Genomic DNA, 24,287 nt, shown 5'->3' with positions numbered 1-24,287 from the left:
CACCATGGGCTAGTCCCAAGTTGTAACTATATTTTATCCTATGGTCATCTCCTAACTACAGGTGCTATCTTATAACAGTATGTACTAAGCATATTACACTTACAGTGTCTATCACACTCTTTCTGATGTCCTAAGACTGTGTGCACACGTTGCCGATTTTTTGCGTTTTTTGTGTTTTTTTCGCTATAAAAAACGCTATAAAAATGTGAAAAAAAGCATACATTATGCATCCCATCATTTAGAATGCATTCTGCAATTTTTGTGCACATGATGCGTTTTTTTCCATGCAAAAAAACGCATCGCGGTAAAAACGCAGTATGTTTATTAATTTGGCAGTTTTTTTGCGGATTTCCCACTATATTATTGCATTGGGAAACTCCGGAAAAATCCGCAAAAAAACGCACCAAAAACGTGGTAAAACGCGGTAAAATCGCGGTAAAAATGCATGCAGATTTCTTGCAGAAAATGTCCGGTTTTGCACAGGAAATTTCTGCAAGAAATCCTAAACTTGTGCACATAGCCTAAATCTTAAGGTACCTTCACACATAACGATATCGTTAACGATATCGTTGCTTTTTGTGACGTAGCAATGATATCGTTAAGGAAATCGTTATGTGTGACAGCGACCAACGATCAGGCCCCTGCTGGGAGATCGTTGGTCGCTGAGGAAAGTCCAGAACTTTATTTAGTCGCTGGACTCCCTGCAGACATCGCTGGATCGGCGTGTGTGACACCAATCCAGCGATGTCTTCACTGGTAACCGCAGGGCCGCGCTTAGTAACCCGATGTTTACCCTGGTTACCAGCGTAAAAGTAAAAAAAAAAACACTACATACTTACCTACCGCTGTCTGTCCCCGGCGCTCTGCTTCTCTGCACTCCTCCTGCACTGGCTGTGAGCGTCGGTCAGCCGGAAAGCAGAGCGGTGATGTCACCGCTGTCAGGTCGCCATTATCACCGCCGCGGCCCCTGCTGTCCGCATTTACTTACCGCTCCTCGGCGTCCCGGCGCGCTCCTGTTCCTTCTCCAGCGCCGCCTTCTCTGCTCGCTCTCCCGGCTCCTGCTTCCTGTCGGGCGCGCGCGCACTAGGGTGTCCTGCGCACGCACACTCTGCCTTCCCTGCTCCGGTCAGCTCTGTGTCTCGCTGGCAGCGCTGACGTTACTTAGCAGCGCCCCTGCGCGTCCACAGCACCCTCTACTGGGAGCACATGTATGCGCACTCTGCCTTTTTCTTTGGACACTCTTTCCCCTGCTCTCTGTGGTCCTGGAGGACCATGACCCGGAAGGTACGCTGCCACTCTGCATTTAAGGCCGCCTCTTCCTTTTGGCTGTGCCTGTCTGTCATTTGTTTTCTGGCAAATGCCTCTGGCTCCCTCGCTTCCTAGCGTACCTTACGTTCTCCCTGCTGCTTGTCTCTGACTTTTCGTTTCTGTATATTATCATTAACTGTCTCCGTGCTTCCCTTGCAGCTCCAGTTCTCCTGTACCTTCGTTTCTTCCCGGTGTTCCAGATCCTCTGCCTAGTCCTTCCGCCATCGTCTCCTGCGCTTCCGTGGTCTCGTGTCTCCATCCTGTCTTCCGGTTTGTCCTTCCATTCTCTGTCTGTCTTGTCAGTTCCCGTTATCCGTTCCGCTTCACCTTCTTCGTTCTCTTTTCCGTTGTCCCTGCCCTGACCTTTTCCTTTCCCTGTACTTTGGTACCGGCTGCCGTTCAGTAGTCTCCCCTGGGCCTGCTTCTAACGCTCCCTGTATAGGGGGCGGTCCACCTGTTCCACTCGTCCTGGGGAGGTTCGCTGTTTCGGTCCAGTGGGTCCACTTATCTCGCTTTCCTGGTCCCTGAGCGTAACAGTACAGACAGGCCATGGATCCCGCTGGTACCTATGTTTCCACCCAAAAGGAATTGTTGTTTTTTACGGGAGAACCAAAGCCGGATTATGGGTTTTCTTAAATCTATGGAGTCCCGTTTAGCTGCTCTTCAACCCTCCGACCCGGGGAACGCAACCCAGCTGGCCAGTCTCCAGCAAGAGCTCGCCCAGCAACGTGATACCCAGGGCCACATACTGAGTTACATGGCTTCTGTGGATAATCGTCTGCTCACCCTTCAAACTGCCGCCTCGGCCCCTGCCCAGGCTCCGGCTTCGCACCCTCCTCCTCGTCTGGCTAGGCCACCGCGATACGGTGGTGATCCTAAATTGTGTCGAGGTTTCCTAAACCAATGCCAGGTGCACTTTGAACTTCTGCCACAACAATACCCCACTGACCGAGCTAAGGTGGCCTTTATTGTGTCTCACTTGGAGGGTGTGGCTCTGGCCTGGGTTAACCCCCTTTGGGAACGTGATGATCCTCTCGTCTCCCAACTCTCTTCTTTTCTAGAGACCTTTCGTAAGGTCTTCGATGAGCCGGGACGGTTGGCTTCTACTACCGAGTCTCTTTTTAGTCTCAGCCAGGGTACTCTTTCTGTCGGCCAGTACGCCATTCAATTTCGTACCTTGTCGTCCGAGCTGGGCTGGAACAATGAGGCTTTGGTTGGGGCCTTCTGGCGCGGTCTGTCTGGTCCAATTAAGGACGAGTTGGCGGGTAGAGACACTCCTACAGTTCTGGAGGATCTGATTTCCCTGGCGACCCGCATTGACTTGCGTTTTCAGGAACGTCTCCGTGAATCAGCCAGGGAGAGGAGACCGCCTCGTCCAGTCCTATCTTCTCGCAGTCCTCCTCGTTCTCCGCAAGTCTCTCCTTCTGTGGTATCTGCTCCTGAACCTATGCAGGTGGACCGTATCAAGCCGGCGGAGCAGCGTCGTAAGGAGAGACTGGCATAGGGTCTCTGCTTTTACTGTGGCAGTGCCTCCCATCTTCTGCGTTCCTGTCCGGTGAGGCCGGGAAACGCTTCCGCCTAGGTCAGGTAAGGGAGGCTTACCTGGGTGATAGTGATTCCTCTCTACCTTTTACTCTTTCTGTTGAGTTGCATATCGGTTCCGCTCGCTTTTCTGAAGTAGCGTATGTTGATTCTGGAGCGGCTGGAAATTTTATTCAACTCGAGGCGGTCAGTAGGTTTCAAATTCCTGTCAGATCCCTGGAGTCTCCTCGGCAGTTAGCTTCAGTTGACGGTCGGCCCTTGCAGGAGACCGTTACTTTGGTCACAGAAGAAGTGGAACTGCAAATCGGAGCTTTACATCGGGAGAAGATTGTCTTCTACGTGTTGCCATCTTTATCTCATACGTTTATCCTGGGTCTTCCGTGGTTAAGAATACACGAGCCAGTTTTAGATTGGCGTTCTGGTGATGTCCTACGTTGGGGTCATTCCTGTCAAACTAAATGTCTACGTCCTGTTCTTCCTTTAAGGTCATCCGTGTCTACTTCTCCTCCGGCAGGTTTGCCCTCAGCCTATCACTCCTTTGCTGATGTCTTCGATAAGAAAGAGGTGGAGAACTTGCCCCCGCATCGCCCATATGACTGCCCGGTCTACCTCGTCTCTGGTTCAACTCCACCCAGAGGACGAATCTATCCACTGAATCCTCTTGAGTCTCAAGCCATGTCCGAGTATGTTCAGGAGAATTTGGCCAAGGGTTTCATCCGGAAGTCCTCCTCACCCGCAGGTGCAGGTTTCTTTTTTGTTAAGAAGAAGGACGGAACCCTGCATCGACTACCGTGGTCTTAATTGTATTACTATTAAGAACAAGTATCCACTGCCTCTTATTCCTGAACTTTTTGATTGACTACGGGGAGCTCGAATTTTTACTAAGCTGGATCTTTGCGGGGCCTACAATCTTATCCGAATTCGTTCCGGAGATGAGTGGAAGACTGCTTTCAACACCAGAGATGGTCACTACGAGTACCTCGTCATGCCCTTCGGCTTATGCAATGCCCCCGCGGTATTCCAAGAATTTGTGAATGACATTTTCCGTGATCTTTTGTATTCTTGCGTGGTGGTATATCTGGACGATATTCTCGTTTATTCTCCTGATCTGTCTACTCACAGAAGGGACGTTCGTCTTGTTCTTCTGCGTCTGAGGGAGAATCGTCTATTCGCCAAGATCGAGAAATGCGCCTTTGAGCAGTCATCTCTTCCTTTCCTGGGATACATTATCTCCGACTCTGGTCTATGCATGGATCCGGAAAAGGTGTCCGCCGTGCTCAACTGGCCACGTCCTCTTGGTACCAAAGCTATCCAGCGATTCGTCGGTTTCGCGAATTACTACCGACAATTCATTCCTCACTTTTCTTCTCTAATCAAATCCATCATCTCCTTGATTCACAAGGGATCCGACCCTCACATCTGGACCCCTGAAGCTGAAGATGCCTTTCTTTCTTTGAAACAAGCCTTCTCCACAGCTCCCGTACTTCATCGTCCTGAAGTCAATAAACCTTTTATTCTCGAAGTGGATGCTTCTGCAGTAGGAGCAGGGGCAGTACTGTCTCAAGAATCCTCGTCTGGGCGATTTGTCACCTGCGGTTTCTTTTCCAAGACCTTCTCTCCTTCTGAGCGAAACTATTCTATTGGTGACAGGGAGTTATTGGCCATAAAGTTGGCTCTACAAGAGTGGAGATACCTTTTGGAGGGAGCTGTTCACCCGTTCAGGATCTATACGGACCACAAGAATCTAGCTTATATTCGTTCGGCTCAGAGACTTAATCCCCGGCAAGCTAGATGGTCCCTGTTCTTTGCTCGTTTTAATTTCGAGTTACACTTTCGTCCTGGCAATAAAAATCTTAAAGCCGACGCTCTCTCCAGATCCTTTTTGCCTATCGACTCAGAGGAAGAGGCTTCGCATATTCTGGATCCCTCCAAGGTCATCGTAGTAGCTCCCGTCAATCTGTCTTCGCTGCTTCCGGGCAAGACCTTCGTCTCTGAGCACAACAGAAGGCGAGTTTTACGTTGGGGCCATGCCTCCAAGTTTGCTGGTCATGCCGGTCTTAAGAAGACGCTCTTGCTTCTTTCCCGCTACTACTGGTGGCCAACTCTTTCCCAGGATGTTCAAGATTTTGTTGCTTCTTGTCCATCTTGTGCCAAGAACAAGATTCCTAGACGACGGCCCTCAGGACTTCTTCATCCGCTGCCAGTTCCTTCAGCTCCGTGGCAACACATTGCAATGGATTTTTATCACCGATTTGCCTCGCTCTTCCGGCTGCACTGTCATCCTTGTTGTTGTGGATAGGTTCTCCAAAATGGCTCATTTTTTATCCCTTCCTGGTTTACCCTCTGCACCTGAACTGGCAAAAAATTTTGTCCGCCATATTTTTCGTATTCATGGCTTTCCTCAACATATCGTTTCGGATAGAGGAGTTCAGTTTACATCTCGGTTCTGGAGAGCGCTCTGTAAATATATGAACATCTCACTTGACTTCTCTTCTGCCTACCACCCTCAGTCCAACGGTCAAGTGGAACGCACCAATCAGACTCTGGTAACTTATCTTCGTCATTTTTCCAATGCACATCACAGTGACTGGTCTGATCTTCTTCCTTGGGCAGAATTTGCATACAACAACCATCCCAGTGAATCTTCTTCCAAGTCGCCCTTCTTTATCGTCTACGGTCAACATCCTGGTGTACCTCTACCGGTTCCTCCTGTCTCGGGGGTGCTGGCGGCTGATCTTTTGTCCGGGGAGTTCTCCAGGATCTGGCAGGAGACCAAGACCGCTCTTGAATTTGCGCGAGACAGAATCAAGAGACATGCTGACAAGAGGCGCCTAGACCCTCCGTTATATCATCCCGGTGATAGGGTATGGTTATCCTCTAAATTTGTTCGCTTAAAGATTCCTTCTCGTAAATTGGGTCCTCGTTATATTGGGCCTTTTGAGATTCTGACCCGTATTAATGATGTCTCCTACAAGTTGAAGCTGCCCTCCTCGCTACGCATTCCTAATTCCTTCCATGTTTCCCTTCTGAAGCCACTTGTTCTCAATCAGTTTCATGCCTCTACTGCGCCTTCTTCCCGGCCGGTCTCCGCTAATGATGTTTTTGAGATTAAGGACATCCTTGCCATGAAGAGAGTGAGGGGGAGGACCTTTTTTCTGGTAGACTGGAAGGGTTTTGGTCCAGAGGAGAGATCTTGGGAGCCTCGGGAGAACATCCAAGCTCCTCGAGTTTTGGCTAGATTTCTTTCTGGTCTTAGAAAGGGGGGAGGTAATTATCACCGCCGCGGCCCCTGCTGTCCGCTTTTACTTACTGCTCCTCGGCGTCCCGGCGCGCTCCTGTTCCTTCTCCAGCGCCGCCTTCTCTGCTCGCTCTCCCGGCTCCTGCTTCCTGTCGGGCGCGCGCGCACTTGGGTGTCCTGCGCACACGCACTCTGCCTTCCCTGCTCCGGTCAGCTCTGTGTCTCGCTGGCAGCGCTGACGTTACTTAGCAGCGCTCCTGCGCGTCCACAGCGCCCTCTACTGGGAGCACATGTATGCGCACTCTGCCTTTTTCTTTGGACACTCTTTCCCCTGCTCTCTGTGGTCCTGGAGGACCATGACCCGGAAGGTACGCTGCCACTCTGCATTTAAGGCCGCCTCTTCCTTTTGGCTGTGCCTGTCTGTCATTTGTTTTCTGGCAAATGCCTCTGGCTCCCTCGCTTCCTAGCGTACCTTACGTTCTCCCTGCTGCTTGTCTCTGACTTTTCGTTTCTGTGTATTATCATTAACTGTCTCCGTGCTTCCCTTGCAGCTCCAGTTCTCCTGTACCTTCGTTTCTTCCCGGTGTTCCAGATCCTCTGCCTAGTCCTTCCGCCATCGTCTCCTGCGCTTCCGTGGTCTCGTGTCTCCATCCTGTCTTCCGGTTTGTCCTTCCATTCTCTGTCTGTCTTGTCAGTTCCCGTTATCCGTTCCGCTTCACCTTCTTCGTTCTCTTTTCCGTCGTCCCTGCCCTGACCTTTTCCTTTCCCTGTACTTTGGTACCGGCTGCCGTTCAGTAGTCTCCCCTGGGCCTGCTCCTAACGCTCCCTGTATAGGGGCGGTCCACCTGGTCCACTCGTCCTGGGGAGGTTCGCTGTTTCGGTCCAGTGGGTCCACTTATCTCGCTTTCCTGGTCCCTGAGCGTAACAACCGCTCTGCTTTCCGGCCGCTGTGCTCACAGCCAGTGCAGGAGGAGTGCAGAGAAGCACAGCGCCGTGGACAGACAGCGGTAGGTAAGTATGTAATGTTTGTTTTTTTTTTACTTTTACGCTGGTAACCAGGGTAAACATCGGGTTACTAAGCGCGGCCCTGCGCTTAGTAACCCGATGTTTACCCTGGTTACCCGGGGACTTCGGGATCGTTGGTCGCTGGAGAGCTGTCTGTGTGACAGCTCTCCAGCGACCAAACAGTGACGCTGCAGCGATCGACATCGTTGTCGGTATCGCTGCAGCGTCGCTGAGTGTGAAGGTACCTTTAGTCTATGTATTACACTATGCATTACCTTATCAGAGTCTATATCACAATAGACAGTAAAACCGCGTGACATAGTTCACTTTTCACATGACACAATATATGTATCAAGATGTAGGACACTATTCACATGACATGATTGTTGTCTTCAAGGATAGGAACTCGGCAGTAAAGTCCACCACACTTACATGGTTAATATTTGTTCACATTGCCTTTAAATTATCTAACTTTGAGTAGCCTTCAACAATCTTCTCATGGTAAGTTGCTGGAAATTTGGCCCATTTCTTCCAACAAAACTGGTGTAACTGAGTTAGCTTTGTCTTTATTATTGCTCATTCATGTTTATTCAGTTTTGCTCATAAATTTTCAATGAGGTTGAGGTCAAGGCTTTGTGATGGTGACTCTATTACCTTTAATTTGCTGTCCTTAAGCCATTTTGCCACAACTTTGGAAATATACTTGGGGCCATTGTTTATTTGGAAGACCTTTTTGGCCAAAGCTTTAATGTCTTGGCTGAGGTCTTGAGATGTTATTATGTTATCCTTATCATATCAGCTATTTTGCAAAGTGCACCAGTTCTTTCTGCAATAAAGGACCCTTGTGATTCATGATTGGGATGGTTTTCTGTGGAATAGTAAACTACATACAGTATGATAGTCTTTATTGCCAAACATTTGCATGGTGTCCCAGCCTGATGCAGCTAAACCTGAGCAGATGGACGGACTGGTACAATAGTAGGGCTCCCCTGTGCCAAAAGCAATATATAGGACTGTTGAAAGGGGGAGCTTAAGACTTACTGCATACTGTAAGCATTGAACTGAAACTAATAGAACAATATACAGTAATGTCCTGAGCTTCACCTAGTGGCTGCTGCTGGCAGACAGAACATTCCATCCTAACTGTATGCTGCAGGTTTGGAACTCTATGAAAATGAGGAGTTAATGACATTAAGAAATGAATTAGCACAGAACGTTGGATCTAAATATGGTGCATTGTACAGAGATGGAAATTTACTTTAAAGGAGTATTTCTCTCTATAGAAACGATCACCTATTCACTGGGTAGGTGATAGCTGTTAGATTGGTGTGGGTTCAACATTAGGGAGCTCCACCCACTTGTGCCCCCATTCCCCTCCAGCCGCAAGAACACAGCCAGGAGGAACTGAAAGGAGTGTAGGTCGTGAGTGCACTCTATTGGTCTGTTGACGTCTGTGGTACTGACAGAGAGAGCCTGATAAAATATGATCTTCAATCTATTGGATATGTGTACATTTGTGTAGAGTGGAATACTGCTATACCGCTATTTTGTCTGCATTTAAAGCTTTAAATGTCATTAGTGTTTGAATTCTACTTCCACAATTACCAAGCTGATGCTCTTTCTGTTTATAGATACTTTGCTGCCGGAAAAGGATTTCATATGGTACATAACTGGTGGAATTCTGGTTTTACTACTTTTTATTTACATTATCTACAGAACTGGTATGTTTTCATTATTTGTGATTTTCACTTTCCTGTACAGTAAATGCACATAAGAAAGGGATGAGTGAGATGTTAATTACTGTTTTACAATAATTCACAAAAAATTGAGTTGATGGTATAAAAAAGAAACCTACGGCTCAGAACACATTGTTCACACGTTTAAGGGTATGTGCACACGTATTCTTGGCCACTGTGGATTTTTCTGCAGCAGATTTGATAAATCTGCAGGGCAAAAACGCTGCGTTTTTGCTGCAGATTTATCGCGGATTTACCGCGGTTTTCACTGCGGTTTTGCAACTGCGGTTTTCCATAGGGGCAGTTGTAAAAACCGCAGCGGAAAACGCAGAAAGAAGTGGCATGCTGCGGAATGTAAGCCGCTGCGTTTCCGCGCGTTTTTTTTCCGCAGCATGTGCACAGCGTTTTTGGTTTACCATAGGTTTACATTGAACTGTAAACTCATGGGAAACTGCTGCGGACCCGCAGCTGCGGAAATTCTGCAGATCCGCAGCAAAATCCGCATCCTGTGCACATACCCTAAGGCTTCTTTCACACTTCTGTCTTCCAAATCTGCACAGGATCCGTCAAGACGTTGAAATGATGGCTCCTGTGCAGATTGTGGAAAACGTGTGCACTGGGCCCGTCTTTCTGACGGACCCGTCGAGGCTATGTGCACCTGTTGTGTATGCGTCTTCGCAGCGGTTTTCCGCTGCGAAAATGCATACACAACACAAACCAGGTTTAAAAAAAAAATCGCAGTATTCTCGCCTACCGGCGTCCTGCACAACGATGCTCCCGGCAGCTGGCGAGACCGCGACTTCTCGCGAGATTTCGCAATGTATTACTAGGAAGTAACGCTAGCTGCCGGGGGCTAGCTGCGTGGGAACGCCGGTAGGTGAGAATATTGCGATTTTTTTATTTTTTTTAATTATTTTTAACATTATATCTTGTTACTATTGATGCTGCATAGGCAGCATCAACAGTAAAAAGAGAAAGAGAGCGAGCGAGAATTTCCCTGACGGGAAATTCTTCCACGCATGCTCTCTTTGAAAAGGTGGGACCCATCGCTGGGTTCCTGCTTTTCACAGGCAGCGACGCATCCTGCGCCCTTAGGCTTCCATTGTAGCCAGTGACGGGCAGCGCAGGATGCGTCGCTGACCAATTTTCCGACGTGCAGAAAAACGTTCCTCTGAACGTTTTCTCTGCCCGACGGACCGTTTTTTTATGCAGGATCCAGTGAAAGACGGATGAAACGGATAGCCATCCGTCACAATCCGTCGCTAATACAAGTCTATGAGAAAATGCAGGATCCTGCAAATTTTTTTGCAGGATCCCGCATTCTCAAAAAACGACGGATTGTGATGGGAGCTGAAAGACGGAAGTGTGAAAGAGGCCTAAAATGTTTTGTTTGTAGCAAACAAAAATGAGAAAATAGTCAGAATAATTCCCACACTAGAGTTCATATGAGTTTATACCAGCAGGGGGCGCAGCACCGCAAATCTACGATGCTACGTTCCCCTGCTTTCAATTCATTCCCCAGATTTTACAGTCAGGATCACAGCTGCATTAGCAGGGTCCTGGCTGTAAAATTATTTAACCCCTTCAGATGGATTTACAGCGTGGGACGTGACTGAGCGCTGGAAAGGTATGGGATATTGTTGCTTTTTTATTTTTGTTCTTTTACAGAACGAGGGTCTTCAGTTGGATAAAGCGTATAATAAAGATTTTACAACCCCATGTGTGTTTTTATTTCAATAAAATACTTTATTCTTAATGTGTGTGTGTGTTATTAACCCTTTAATATTATTGGATTAATAATGGATAGGTGTCTTATTGACACCTCTCCATTATTAACCAGGCTTAATGTCGCCTTACAATAGCAAAGTGACATTAACCCTTTATTACCCCATATCCCACCACTACTCGGGAGTGGGAAGAGAGAGGCTAAGTGCCAGAATAGGCGCATCTTACAGATGTGCCTTTTCTGGGGTGGCTGGGGGCAGATGTTTTTAGCCAGGGGGCCAATAACCATGGTCCCTCTCTCGGCTATTAATATCTGCCCTCAGTCACTGGCTTTCCCACTCTGGCAGAGAAAATTGTGCGGGAGCCCACGCCAGTTTTTTTTCCGTGATTTAACCCTTTATTTTAACAGCTAGAGCCCCCAAATTTTGCACACAGACTCTACTAACATTATTAATGAGGAATATGCAAAAAAATAGGGATATGAAATTGTTTACTGTATGTAAACCATGTCTCATATCCTGTCGGGTTTGACAAGGAGATAACAAAAGCCGGCAATTGAATTACCGGCTTTTCTGCTATCTAGCGCTGTATGAAATATATATATATATATATATATATACAGTATATATATATGTGTCTCAATGACATATATATAGACTGTACATATGATTTCACGAATATTTGCGCTCATGGATCCATTATATGTCCATTTTGCAAGGTTGCGAGAAAAACACGCAGTACGGATGCCATACGCTTTACATACGGAGGTTAACATGCGTAAAATACGCAGACACACCCTGCCTACGGATGACATACGAAACACTGTTTTGGGATCATTTCTGCGTATTACGCCTGTAAAGTACGGATCGTATTTCCCTACGCTGAGTGTGACGCTGGCCTTATTCATGCTGCTTTCTCATCTAGTAGCTGCTATGCTATATACCATACACAGTGCACACAAACTGGGGGATTCCTGCTTCTATCTCTTTCAACAAATGTAAGAAGAAGCAGCAGTGCTAGCATGGATGGGATTATACCGCAGTACTGAGCTGTGTAACTGTGAATCAAGCAAATCTGCCTATTTCTGCCTCTGTTCCTCACTATTCATTTGCCCTGCCCACTCTTTAGAGCAGTTATCTTCAACCATTGGCGTAACTTGAAACTCATGGGCCCTGATGCGAAAGCTCCAGTGGGGCCCCTAAATATTTTAAATCTTTAATAGCAATAGATTTTTTCTATAGACCAAAGGGACTTTTAGAGCCCCCTAGGCTCCAGGGCCCAGGTGCGATTGCAACCCCTGCACCTGTTGTAGTTACGCCCCTGTCTCCAACCTTTCTTACCTTGAGAGTCACATTCAGGTCTCGCCTCCTCCACAATAGCAAAATCCAGAGCCTCTGTTATCGGTATAATGACAGCCAAAGATTCTGTACAGAAATCACACCAAGGCAGTATAGTTGCATCCAGGAATTCCTATCTTACTCTCATCAAGCACTCCCACCATGCTATTGCATCCAAACTCAAGCACCCCCTCTATCTGGCAATATCATCCTATGTTCAGCTTAGCACTTACCTTAAGGGGTTGTCCCACAAGCAAAATACATTTTAATTAATTATTAGAATAAAAAGTTCCACAATTTGATGTGTTAAAAAAAATGTTCCTGTCCCGAGATAATCTTATAAATTAAAACAGGAGTATCAGATAATTATAGTAAAAAATGTACATTTTATTAAAGTATTTTTATAAAATGGCAATAAGATAAAATGCCGAAATACAAAAATACATATGCTACAGGGTCAGACATAGTAAGATGATGTGTACAAAGACCTTGCACATATGCTTAAACAGTATAGCAGAAAGGGTACAGTAATGTCAAGTGATATACCCTGGTAAAAAACTGCGCCAGTGCCTGAGGAGTACAATGAGAAGTCTCAATGTAGTAACATATATGGCATGGACTGAGCTTACCAGGGGAGAACAGGAAATGCATTCCCTTGATAAAGCGGTCTGGAACATGCGGAAAGCGCATTGGGGTCTTTGCCATCCGACTAAGGGTCTCCTCTTCTCCCCTAGTAAGCTCAGTCCCTGCCATATATCTGTAACTACATTGAGACTTCTCATCGTACTCCTCAGGCACAGAGACAGTTTTTTACCGGGATATATCACTTGACATTACTATACCTTTTCTGCTATACGGTTTAAGCATACGGGCAATGTCGTTGTACACATCTTTTTACTATGTATGACCTTGTAGCATGTGTCTGTTTTGCATTTCGTCATTTTATCTTATTGCCATTTTATAAAAATACTTTATGCAGTTAATAGCCCTCTGTGTCGTTACTGCTACATACTTAGGCAATTAACTGGTTCATGCAGCTTTACATGAACACCCGAGCCTTACACTATGGCTGGTCCGAATAACTAAAGCAATTGTTACCATCCACCTCTCGTGTCTCCCCTTTTCCTCATAGTTTGTAAGCTTGCGAGCAGGGCCCTCATTCCTCCTGGTATCTGTTTTGAACTGTATTTCTGTTATGCTGTAATGTCTATTGTCTGTACAAGTCCCCTCTATAATTTGTAAAGCGCTGCGGAATATGTTGGCGCTATATAAATAAAAATTATTATTATTATTATTATTAATGAAATCGTTTTTTACTATAACTATCTGATACTCCTGTTTCCTCCTATTTTTCTCATGTTTTTTTGAGTAGAATTGTTCCTTTGTGGGGTGCTTCACAACTAGTGATCCCACGCTGGCATTTAGAATGCAACTGGGATTTTTGTTTATGTTTATGTGTATTAGCCGTGTCTGACCATGCAGTAACATGGTCGGATATACCACAGCTCCTGAGCAGGGGTGGAATCAAAAGAGAGTATACAGACATTACAGCAGGGGGTCACAGCTGATTCTTTCTGCGAGGTAAAACAAGTTTTTAGATATGAAAATATTTTTCCTCACAGAGACCAGCTGTTGTGATCCCATGCTGTGCACTTTGTATACTCTTTATTTGTTCCCCCCTGCCCAGGAGATGTGGTATGTGCAGACCATGTCCCTGTAAGGTCAGATCAAGCCACTACACAGTGGGGGCACATTTAGGCCATGTTCACACAGTGCGTTTTTTACCGCGGAACCGCGGCGGTTTTGCCGCTGCGGTTCCGCAGCTGTTTTCCATGCAGGGTACAGTACACTGTACCCTATGGAAAACAGGACACACTGTGCACATGGTCCGGAAATTGTAAAAAAAAAGACGCGCTGAATAGCTCCCGGAAAAAAGAAGGAGCATGTCAATTCTTTTTCCGGAGCCGCAGCGGTTCTGCACCCATAGACCTCCATTGTGAGGTCCAAACCGCAGTAAAACCCGCAGATCAAAAATATATCTGCGGGTTTTACTGCGGTTTGATGTGCAGAACCGCTGCAGCAGGAAGTGCGGGGAGCGGGCGGAAGTGCGTGGGCGGAGTGTGGCTGCCCCCCCGTGTTCCGATCCCGCCCCCCCGTGCTCCGATGTCCCCCCCCAGTGCTCCGATGCCCCCCCCCAGTGCTCCGATGCCCCCCCCGTGCCCTAATCTCCCCCCCTTATACTCACCCGGCGTCCCGGTGTCCGTCCGGCCGTCTTCTCCCTGGGCGCCGCCATCTTGCAAAATGGCGGGCGCATGCGCAGTGCGCCCGCCGAATCTGCCGGCCGGCAGATTCGTTCCAAAGTGCATTTTGATCACTGAGATATAACCTATCTCAGTGATCAAAATAAAAAAATAGTAAATGACACCCCCCCCCTTTGTCACCCCCATAGGTAGGGACAATAAAAAAAATAAAGAATTTTTTTTTTTTTTTTTCACTAAGGTTAGAATAGGGGTAGGGGTAGGGTTAGGGGTAGGGTTAGGGTTAGGGGTAGGGTTAGGGTTAGGGGTAGGGTTAGGGGTAGGGTTAGGGTTAGGGGTAGGGTTAGGGGTAGGGTTAGGGGTAGGGTTAGGGTTAGGGGTAGGGTTAGGGGTAGGGGTAGGGTTAGGGTATTTTCAGCCATTTTAACCCTAAAAAAATTCCTAGAAAACACACAGACTCTGGCTAGAAAACTGCATCAAAAAAACGCATCAAAAAACGCATCAAAAAACGCATCAAAAACGGACCAAAAAAGGACCAAAAAAAGGACCTGCGTTTTCTGCCAAGAGCTGCAGTTTTTTAAAAAACAGTCAGGAAAAAAAAAGGATGGAAATCCTGAACGTGTGAACATACCCTTATAAGATCATCTCAGCATCAGAACATTTTTTTTTTAACACAACCAATTGTGGAGCTTATCTTTATTTCAAGATCTATTGATTAAAGTGTACTTTGTTCTTGGGACAATCCTTTTAATTTATCTCTCCACCCCCAAGCCCAGTATATGCACATCCCGATCTGCTCTTCTGTTCAGGACTACTCACAAAAGTCACTATGTGGAGCTCTTTTCTTCATAGCTGTGTGCTAGACCTGGTACTAATGCACTACATTGTATGACAGCCGCAAGCCACACATCATGGTCCCACAAGCCGCATGTGGCTCCTGAACCACAGGTTGGGGATCCCTGATTAGAATATAATAGAAGGTGTGACCTAATATCACACTGTGCTGGCAGTCTGTATTGTTTTGACCAAGACAGCTGAGCTGTTTTTTTTAGTGAATGATGAGTTCGGAAGAAAGATTGAAAGGAAAAAATGGTCAAATAACTGGAGAAAGAAGCAAATTTTAACCGATAACGAAGTTTCTTATATAAATTTGTACTATTGATTTATACAAAGTTTGTTGAAATAACAGTGAGCATTTAAGAGACAGAGCAGACTGTGTGCCGCACAGCCATGCTTTATCAGCTGCCGTATGTACTGGGTGCTTTACCCCTTGTGAGCTAAATAATAGCTGATTTTGGTAAAGCTGGATAATTACCCTTTGGCAGCTCTTACAGATGTTAGCATGCCTGAATGACAAATGTAATCATTTTTACAGTAGTACTAGAATAGGGGATGCATCACTTAATAAACTAAGCACATCTGCCTTATGGGAAACAGTAATATTTACACCTTAAAGGGAATCTGTCAGCAGGTTTTTGCTATGTAATCTGAAGACAGCAGGAGATAGCGTCTGAAACACAGAATTCAGTGATATGTCACTTGTCAAAATGCACGCATATGTTTACTAATTGTGAAGGATTTAACACTAAGAGATGAACATTACTGCACTAGTCCAGTAACGCCCTCTCTCTTCCTGTGATAAGCACCTCACTGTCTATGGACTTTGTAAACTGAGAGCCTAGTGTGGGCAGGGTTAGCTTTCTCAGCTCTGATTGTAGACACAAAAGAGCACAGTGAGGTCAAAAATACTCTGTTGTAAAAATAATCACAGTAATAAGCAAGTGCTAGTCAAAAGATGGAAAAAAGGGGGTATTTAGTTGATACTTTTTTTTTGCAAAAAAATTTATACTAAGCTGCTCCACGAATCGTCAAGGTATACCCATATAGAGCAGTCCTAACTAATGTATATAATCCCTATCTGATGTATTTAAAAACCTGATCATCTGTATAGTACCCGTATAAGCAGGGTTCAGAGAAGGAATATCCATGTGGACATGCTGGCTGGAACAGCTTTGATGCAAATGACCCATAAGGAGTGGTGGACTCCCCAGTCTTGTAGAAACAAGAGAACAATTATAGAACCAGAAACACTTGGGCTTCTTGCACATTGAACAAGTCTGTAGGAACCTGTTCACACACCACCAAGAAACTTGAAGACACAAAAGAGCACAGTGAGATCAAAAACACTCTGTTGTAAAAAAAAAATCACAGTAATAAGCAAGTGCTAGTCAAAAGATGGCAAAAACAGGGTATTTAGTTGATACTTTTTTTTGCAAAAAAAGTATACTAAGCTGCTCAACCAATCGTCAAGGTATAACCATATAGAGCAGTCCTAACTAATGTATATAATCCCTATCTTATGTATTTAAAAACCTGATCATCTGTATAGTACCTGTATAAGCAGGGTTCAGAGAAGGAATATCCATGTGGACATGCTGGATGGAACAGCTTTGATGCAAATTACCCATAAGGAGTGGTAGACTCCCCAGTCTTGTAGAAACAAGAGAACAATTATAGAACCAGAAACACATGGGCTACTTGCACATTGAACAAGTCTGTAGGAACCTGTTCACACACCATACAGGTACTATACAGATGATCAGGTTTTTAAATACATCAGATAGGGATTATATACATTAGTTATGACTGCTCTATATGGGTATACCTTGATGATTGGTGGAGCAGCTTAGTATACACTTTTTGCAAAAAAAAGTATCAACTAAATACCCTGTTTTTTCCATCTTTTGACTAGCACTTGCTTATTACTGTGATTTTTTTTTTGCAACAGAGTATTTTTGACCTCACTGTGCTCTTATGTGTCTTCAAGTTTTTTGGTGGTGTGTGAACAGGTTCCTACAGACTTATTCAATGTCCAAGTAGCCCATGTGTTTCTGGTTCTATAATTGTTCTCTTGTTTCTACAAGACTGGAGAGTCCACCACTCGTTATGGGTCATTTGCATCAAAGCTGTTCCAGCCAGCATGTCAACATGGATATTCCTTCTCTGAACCCTGCTTATACAGGTACTATACAGATGATCACGTTTTTAAATACATCAGATAGGGATTATATACATTAGTTAGGACTGCTCTATATGGGTATAACTTGACGATTGATGGAGCAGCTTAGTTTACATTTTTTTGCAAAAAAAAGTATCAACTAAATACCCTGTTTTTTTCCATCTTTTGACTAGCACTTGCTTATTACTGTGATTTTTTTTACAACAGAGTATTTTTGACCTCACTGTGCTCTTTTGTGTCTTCAAGTTTCTTGGTGGTGTGTGAACAGGTTCCTACAGACTTGCTCAATGTGCAAGTAGCCCATGTGTTTCTGGTTATATAATTGTTCTCTTGTTTCTACAAGACTGGGGGAGTCCACCACTCCTTATGGGTCATTTGCATCAAAGCTGTTCCATCCTGTATGTCCACATGGATTTTCTCTCTCTGAGCCCTGCTTATACAGGTACCATACAGATGATCAGGTTTTTAAATACATCAGATAGGGATTATATAGATTAGTTAAGACTGCTCTATATTGGTATACCTTGACGATTGGTGGAGCAGCTTTGCAAAAAAAAAGTATCAACTACATACCGTTTTTCCATCTTTTGACTAGCACTTGCTTATTACTGTGATTTTTTTTACAACAGAGTATTTTTGACCTCACTGTGCTCTTTTGTGTCTTCAAGTTTCTTGGTGGTGTGTGAACAGATTCCTACAGACTTGTTCAATGTGCAAGTAGCCCATGTGTTTCTGGTTCTATATCAGCTCTGATTGTGTCAGAATGGCTGCACCCAGTAAACTAACTGATACATCATTGGATTTAGCTTCTCTTTGCCTACATTACGTTGCTCTCAGATGAGGTTGCAAAAACTTGCTGATGGATTCCCTTTAATTCAGTCAAGCTATTAAGAAATCATTATTAACAGCTGCAAATTAATTTATAGATGTTTTACATATTTTTTAGTTTACTGGTTTTAAAAATATGTATATTTTATTGCATTTAACAGCAAAAGGTGGTTGTTCTGCTGTCAGGTATGTATTTAATAGTCTGTCTATCCTATTCTCTATCTATACACATTTTATGTATTCATAATACATAATAGTAATCATAATACATCTTGAAAATACATTAAGTATAAAAGACCTTTGCATGTTGTAGAGAATGGCAATGAAGAGTCCAAATCAGCAATGTCTGATAATTGCATGAAAAACACATTTTAACAGACTTCTATTTTAGAGTTTTTAAAATTTAAGGTAGACTTAAATCCATCGAGTTTAACTTGTAGCTTAACATATAGGCAAAACCCATTGATCATAATTGCCCCATATTCCTGACTCCACATAATCACTGGAACAAGGTCCCATTACAGAATTTGGTACCTATAACCAAGATAATCAAGAGAAGCAACCAAGCCCTCCCTGAACTTTTGTAGTGAATTTTGTATTGTCATAAATTGACCACAACTCATAAAACAAAGGACCTGCAATCTACATTAAAAGGAACCTATCATCTGATTCATACTGCTCAAACCACAGACAGCATCCGGTATAATTTTCTATGAAATATCTAGCATTTCAGACAAAATATAGTTTGAAGATCTGGCCAAGGACCAAAGCCAGAGACAAGAAAAGTACATTGCACCCAACGACCGACTCTTCATAGTGCTGCTAGGGAGGAATGCCAGTTCTTTCCCTATGTACTGTACACATGAGGGAGACACCTGTCAATCACCTTCAACAGCGCTAGAGAGAGTCGGCCAAGGGCAGCACTGGAGTTGTCTCGTCTCCAGCTCTAGTCCCTGACCAGCGCTTAGCTGACTGTAATTGTGCAGGCAAGCTCTCATTCATGCTGCTTGTGGTTTGGGCAGCATCAATCAGATGACATCCCAAAATGAAGAAAAATGGCAGCAACACTCCAAATGTTGGTGAAAAAAATCCTTAGTCCTTTATTTTACAAAGAATTGCATGGACAAGGTTGTGCGGGCAAGGACAAGTGCAGATTATGCAGAAAAGAGAAACAGGACGACGGCCGTTTCGCGTTATTCACGCTTGCACAGGTCCTGATACCACATACAAACTCTTCAGGTTCTTCCAAGGAATTGAAGTAATGTGGAAAGAAAAAATTACCATTTTCCCACAAAAATGTTTTTTTAGCCCTAATTTTTTAATTTCACAAGGATAACAGGAGAAATGGAACCTCAAAATTTGTTGTGCAATTTCTCCTGAGTACATCCATACCCCATATGTGGGGGGAAACTACTATTTGAGTGCATGGCAGGGTGGAGCACAGTTTGACTTTTTGAATGCAAAATTGACTAGAATCGAGAACGGACACCATGTAGCGTTTGGACGTTTGGAGAGCCCCTGATGTGCATAAACCCCTCAAAGGAATTTAGATTGTGGTGAGTATCTTGGATTCCCACGTTCTATACAGAATTTTATAGCGTTGAGTCGTGAAAATAAGAAATCACATTTTTCCTACAAAAATGTGCCAGAAGAGTAGAATACCCCTTTCTTTGACAAAGATGGCGCCTGCTCCTTTTGCTGGTGCCGCCTCCACTCTTTACTGCTGGCTGCATCTGCTCAAATTCAAAGATCGCATCAGTTCCCTGTGTCGGCTCTGTCCCTTTGCTAAGCACTGGCTGTATTGACACAGAACGTAGCCAGTACTTAGTAGAAAGGGGTGGCTTAGATTTTGAGCTCCAATGCACACTTCAACGCTGCTTCGACCAGCTCTCCGTACGGGGAAAGAGGGAGGCCAGTTGGAGCAGTGTTGAAGTGTGTCCTAACCTTATGGGCCACATAGAATGACATGGGGGCTGGATTCTGCCAGTGGGCCTTGAGATTGACAGCAATGCTTTAAATAGTCTACCAATATTGGTGATTTTGTCAAACTTTTATGGCCAGCAGCAGTTACCAGCAGATTTAGCCATGTCCCATAATAGCTACCTAATACATTATTGTAGACTGCTTGAAATATTTTCAGTGGATCGTAGGAATTAGTGGTATAAATGTAGATGATTTGGAAGGAGCGTATATCTCACTGTAGTAAAAAGGTTGTCCACTTGATTTTCATATATTACACTGGTCAATGCAATTTTTCTGGCAAAACGTTTTAAAACATATTTTAAGTCAATTTTGGCTGCTGATTACAAATATGAACTCCGTTTTTGGCTATCACAATTTTCAATTTTTGATGAAAATTACTCCTAATGTTTTATTATAAAAACACATGATTTTCGGTACTACATTTTGTATATTTTTAATCAAGAAATAACAAAGATTACAAAGTCTATGTACAGCAAATCAAATATTCTTATAGAATTAAAGTACAAAATATAAAAACACATATATATGGCACACAGATGAATGACAAATGGCAGTTATTTGAACTTTCTTTTCTTGGCTGATCTGCGATGTACAGCTTCTGGGTTGTCTCTCATCAAGCTCCAGCAATAGTCAGCCATCATATGTGAGTCCCACCGGCCTTGAAACCGTTCTTCCATTGTTTTAATGTCCTGATGAAAACGCTCCCCTTGTTCCTCACTCACATCCCCAAGGTTCTCTGGAAAAAAGTCCAAATGGCTGTGTAAATAGTGAATCTTGATACTCATTCTACATCCAAGATTTCGCAGACTCATTAGTAGCTCTTCCACAATCTCTTCATAGTTGTCTGCTTTCTTATTCCCTAGAAAATTCTGCACCACATTACAAAATGCATTCCAAGATCTTTCTTCTGTCTCATTCATTGATGTGATAAAATTTGGGTCTCTCATAAGTGTTCTTATTTGAGGTCCATCAAATATTCCAGCCTTTTTCTTCTGTTCACTAAGACCAGGAAAAGTTGAACATATATAGTTAAAGCATTCTCCACTGTGATTGAGAGCTTTGACGAACTGCTTCATCAATCCAAGTTTTGTGTGTAAGGGAGGAAAGACAATGTCCTTCCTATCCACTAGAGGATCATGATTGACATTCTTATCGCCAGATGCCAAACTCTGTCGCTGAGGCCATTCAGTTTTCACCCAATGCTCTGCTGTAGCTCTACTGTCCCAGTAGCACAGAAAACAAGGGTGTTATCATAACAAATGGGAATTAAGCATGTTCAAAGAAAACAAAGATATTCTCACATCTATTGGGAGACTAAATGAAAACTAAATTTACCTTAGTGAAGCGTATAAACCGACACTTTTCATACAGTACTTATATTTATCATGGAATTCATGAAAATGGGCTATATACCTATAGCGCAAAAACGTGACGTGATACAGAAATTAAAAGATCAGATTTGAATTCAGCACCCTCAAATTAGTGTAAAACTGTTCTTATAGTCCATGCCAGAAATTTTTTTTTTGTAGACCAGTGTTATCAATGGTTTTGGTTAACTCCACTTCAGGCTTTGGTTTGAGACTCCTTCTCTGTCATGGCTACATCTAATTAACTGCAGAATGCATTTCATGTAGTTACAGGTTTTCTTCAAGTTCTTAAACAAGATCTATACTGCAATAAAACGTAAAAAAACAAACTTTACTACTTTTTGCAGCCACCCAAGCTCTTTCGGAATTACTCTCTGGTCCTGTTTACACTGGAACATGATGATATGTACACCACACCTCCATCAGTTACAGCTCTGCCCATTTTGGCAGTGCTGACCAAAACTGACATGAAGTCGCAAAATGTTTATACAGCTTCATTGTGCACCTGAATTTTCACAACTGATAAAAAAAATGTTATACAACAATTTTTGCGTAAACATCGTAATGAATCGGGGCCTAAATGTCATCCACTTATCTACAAAGAGGTGTAGCAGGAGTGCCACTGAGAAAATAGCAGCATTTAGTATATTAACCGTTTAAAGTCTCTTGCAGTGCTTCTTTCTTTTCATGTCAATGTGTAATAAAATCCATGTAGTAATAATAATCACCATGCTTTTTTTCTTCAGAGTCTTGTCCTCATCCAGACAAAATATCACCTGCAGCACTGGTAAGCATTTCACTATCCACATCTATTAGCTACCGTATATACTCATGTATAAGTCAACCCAAGTATAAGCTGAGGTACCGAATTTTGCCACGAAAAACTGGGAAACCTTATTGACTCTAGCATAAGCCGGATATGCATTGTCCCCGGATCCCTGTACTTGTATGCATGGCTGCCCATCCCTGTCCTTGTTTGCATGGCTTCCCATCCCTGTCCTTGTTTGCATGGCTCCCCATCCCCATCTTTGTATGCATGGCTCCCCATCCCTGTCCTTGTATGCATGGCTTCCTGTCCCCATCCTTGTATGCATGGCTCCCCAGCCACGTTCTTGTATGCATGGCTTCTTATCCCCATCCTTGTATGCATGGCTCCTTATCACCTATACTTGTATGCATGGCTCCCCATCCCTGTCCTTGTATGCATGGCTCCCCATCCCTGTCCTTGTATGCATGGCTCCCCATCCCTGTCCTTGTATGCATGGCTCCCCGTCCCCATCCTTGTATGCATGGCTCCCCGTCCATGTTCTTGTATGCATGGCTCCTTATCCTCGTCCTTGTATGCATGGCTCCTTATCCTCGTCCTTGTATGCATGGCTCCTTATCCCCTATCCTTGTATGCATGGCTCCCCATCCCTGTCCTTGTATGCATGGTTCCTATGAAAAAAAAACACATCCTACTTACTTTCCCTGCGCGCCCTTGCTGCATCTCGTTTTGGTGCCAGAAGCTCTTCCTGCCGAGCGATCACATGTCCCCGCTCATTAAGATAATGAATATTCACTGCACGCTTATGGGAGTGGAGAGAGGCGAAAGCAGGGATTCAAGCTTGAGGAGGCTAATTTGCATATTCCAGGTGCCTTCTGGGAAAACCGAAGTCTCCCTAAGCTAGAAGATCGTTGGGTACAGCCGGGACCAGCTGCTTGGAAAGCATCACCAAACCAGGGATTCAAGCTTGAGGAGGCTAATTTGCATATTCCAGGTGCCTTCTGGGAAAACCGAAGTCTCCCTAAGCTAGAAGATCGTTGGGTACAGCCGGGACCAGCTGCTTGGAAAGCATCACCAAACCAGGGATTCAAGCTTGAGGAGGCTAATTTGCATATTCCAGGTGCCTTCTGGGAAAACCGAAGTCTCCCTAAGCTAGAAGATCGTTGGGTACAGCCGGGACCAGCTGCTTGGAAAGCATCACCAAACCAGGGATTCAAGCTTGAGGAGGCTAATTTGCATATTCCAGGTGCCTTCTGGGAAAACCGAAGTCTCCCTAAGCTAGAAGATCGTTGGGTACAGCTGGGACCAGCTGCTTGGAAAGCATCACCAAACCAGGGATTCAAGCTTGAGGAGATAATTTGCATATTCCAGGTGCCTTCTGGGAAAACCGAAGTCTCCCTAAGCTAGAAGATCGTTGGGTACAGCCGGGACCAGCTGCTTGGAAAGCATCACCAAACCAGGGATTCAAGCTTGAGGAGGCTAATTTGCATATTCCAGGTGCCTTCTGGGAAAACCGAAGTCTCCCTAAGCTAGAAGATCGTTGGGTACAGCCGGGACCAGCTGCTTGGAAAGCATCACCAAACCAGGGATTCAAGCTTGAGGAGGCTAATTTGCATATTCCAGGTGCCTTCTGGGAAAACCGAAGTCTCCCTAAGCTAGAAGATCGTTGGGTACAGCCGGGACCAGCTGCTTGGAAAGCATCACCAAACCAGGGATTCAAGCTTGAGGAGGCTAATTTGCATATTCCAGGAGCCTTCTGGGAAAACCGAAGTCTCCCTAAGCTAGAAGATCGTTGGGTACAGCCGGGACCAGCTGCTTGGAAAGCATCACCAAACCGCAAATTTTTGCCTGTAGGATATTATTGCAAGAGAGCTTGGCTGAGTAGATTACACAAGAAGGAAAACACACAGCAGGATCTAGGAGCAACATGGCAGATGTGACAACCTACATGGTGAGCTGCAGCATGTGCTACATGTTCACAGATCGACCAGAAGAAGAATCAAATTTCACCTGTCAGAAGTGTAGACTAGTGGCCCTTTTAGAAGAAAAGGTGCGGGGTCTGGAAGAAAGAATAGCAACTTTGAAACTCATCAAAGAGAATGAAGACTTTCTAGACAGAACAGAAGCATCTCTACTGGTCACAGAAGGTGAAAAAAGTGTCAGAGAACCTCCAAA

General features: G+C 44.5%; 1 protein-coding gene across 1 annotated transcript in view; it reads left to right on the top strand.

The window, feature by feature from the left end:
• LOC138674532 (uncharacterized) overlaps nt 1-22,162 on the top strand; it is a 142,008-nt gene extending 119,846 nt beyond the window's left edge. Inside the window, exons 4-6 of the mRNA XM_069762357.1 lie at nt 8,725-8,814; nt 18,158-18,182; nt 22,093-22,162. Of these exons, the coding sequence (XP_069618458.1) occupies nt 8,725-8,814; nt 18,158-18,182; nt 22,093-22,162 (185 nt within the window). The remainder of the gene's footprint in view (nt 1-8,724; nt 8,815-18,157; nt 18,183-22,092) is intronic.
• The last annotated feature ends 2,125 nt before the right edge of the window (nt 22,163-24,287 follow it).

Source organism: Ranitomeya imitator, chromosome 4 (genome assembly GCF_032444005.1).
Source record: "Ranitomeya imitator isolate aRanImi1 chromosome 4, aRanImi1.pri, whole genome shotgun sequence".
Taxonomy (NCBI): domain Eukaryota; kingdom Metazoa; phylum Chordata; class Amphibia; order Anura; family Dendrobatidae; genus Ranitomeya; species Ranitomeya imitator.
The sequence above is the reverse complement of the archived record's forward strand: the minus strand, read 5'-3'. Positions and strand labels throughout refer to the sequence as shown.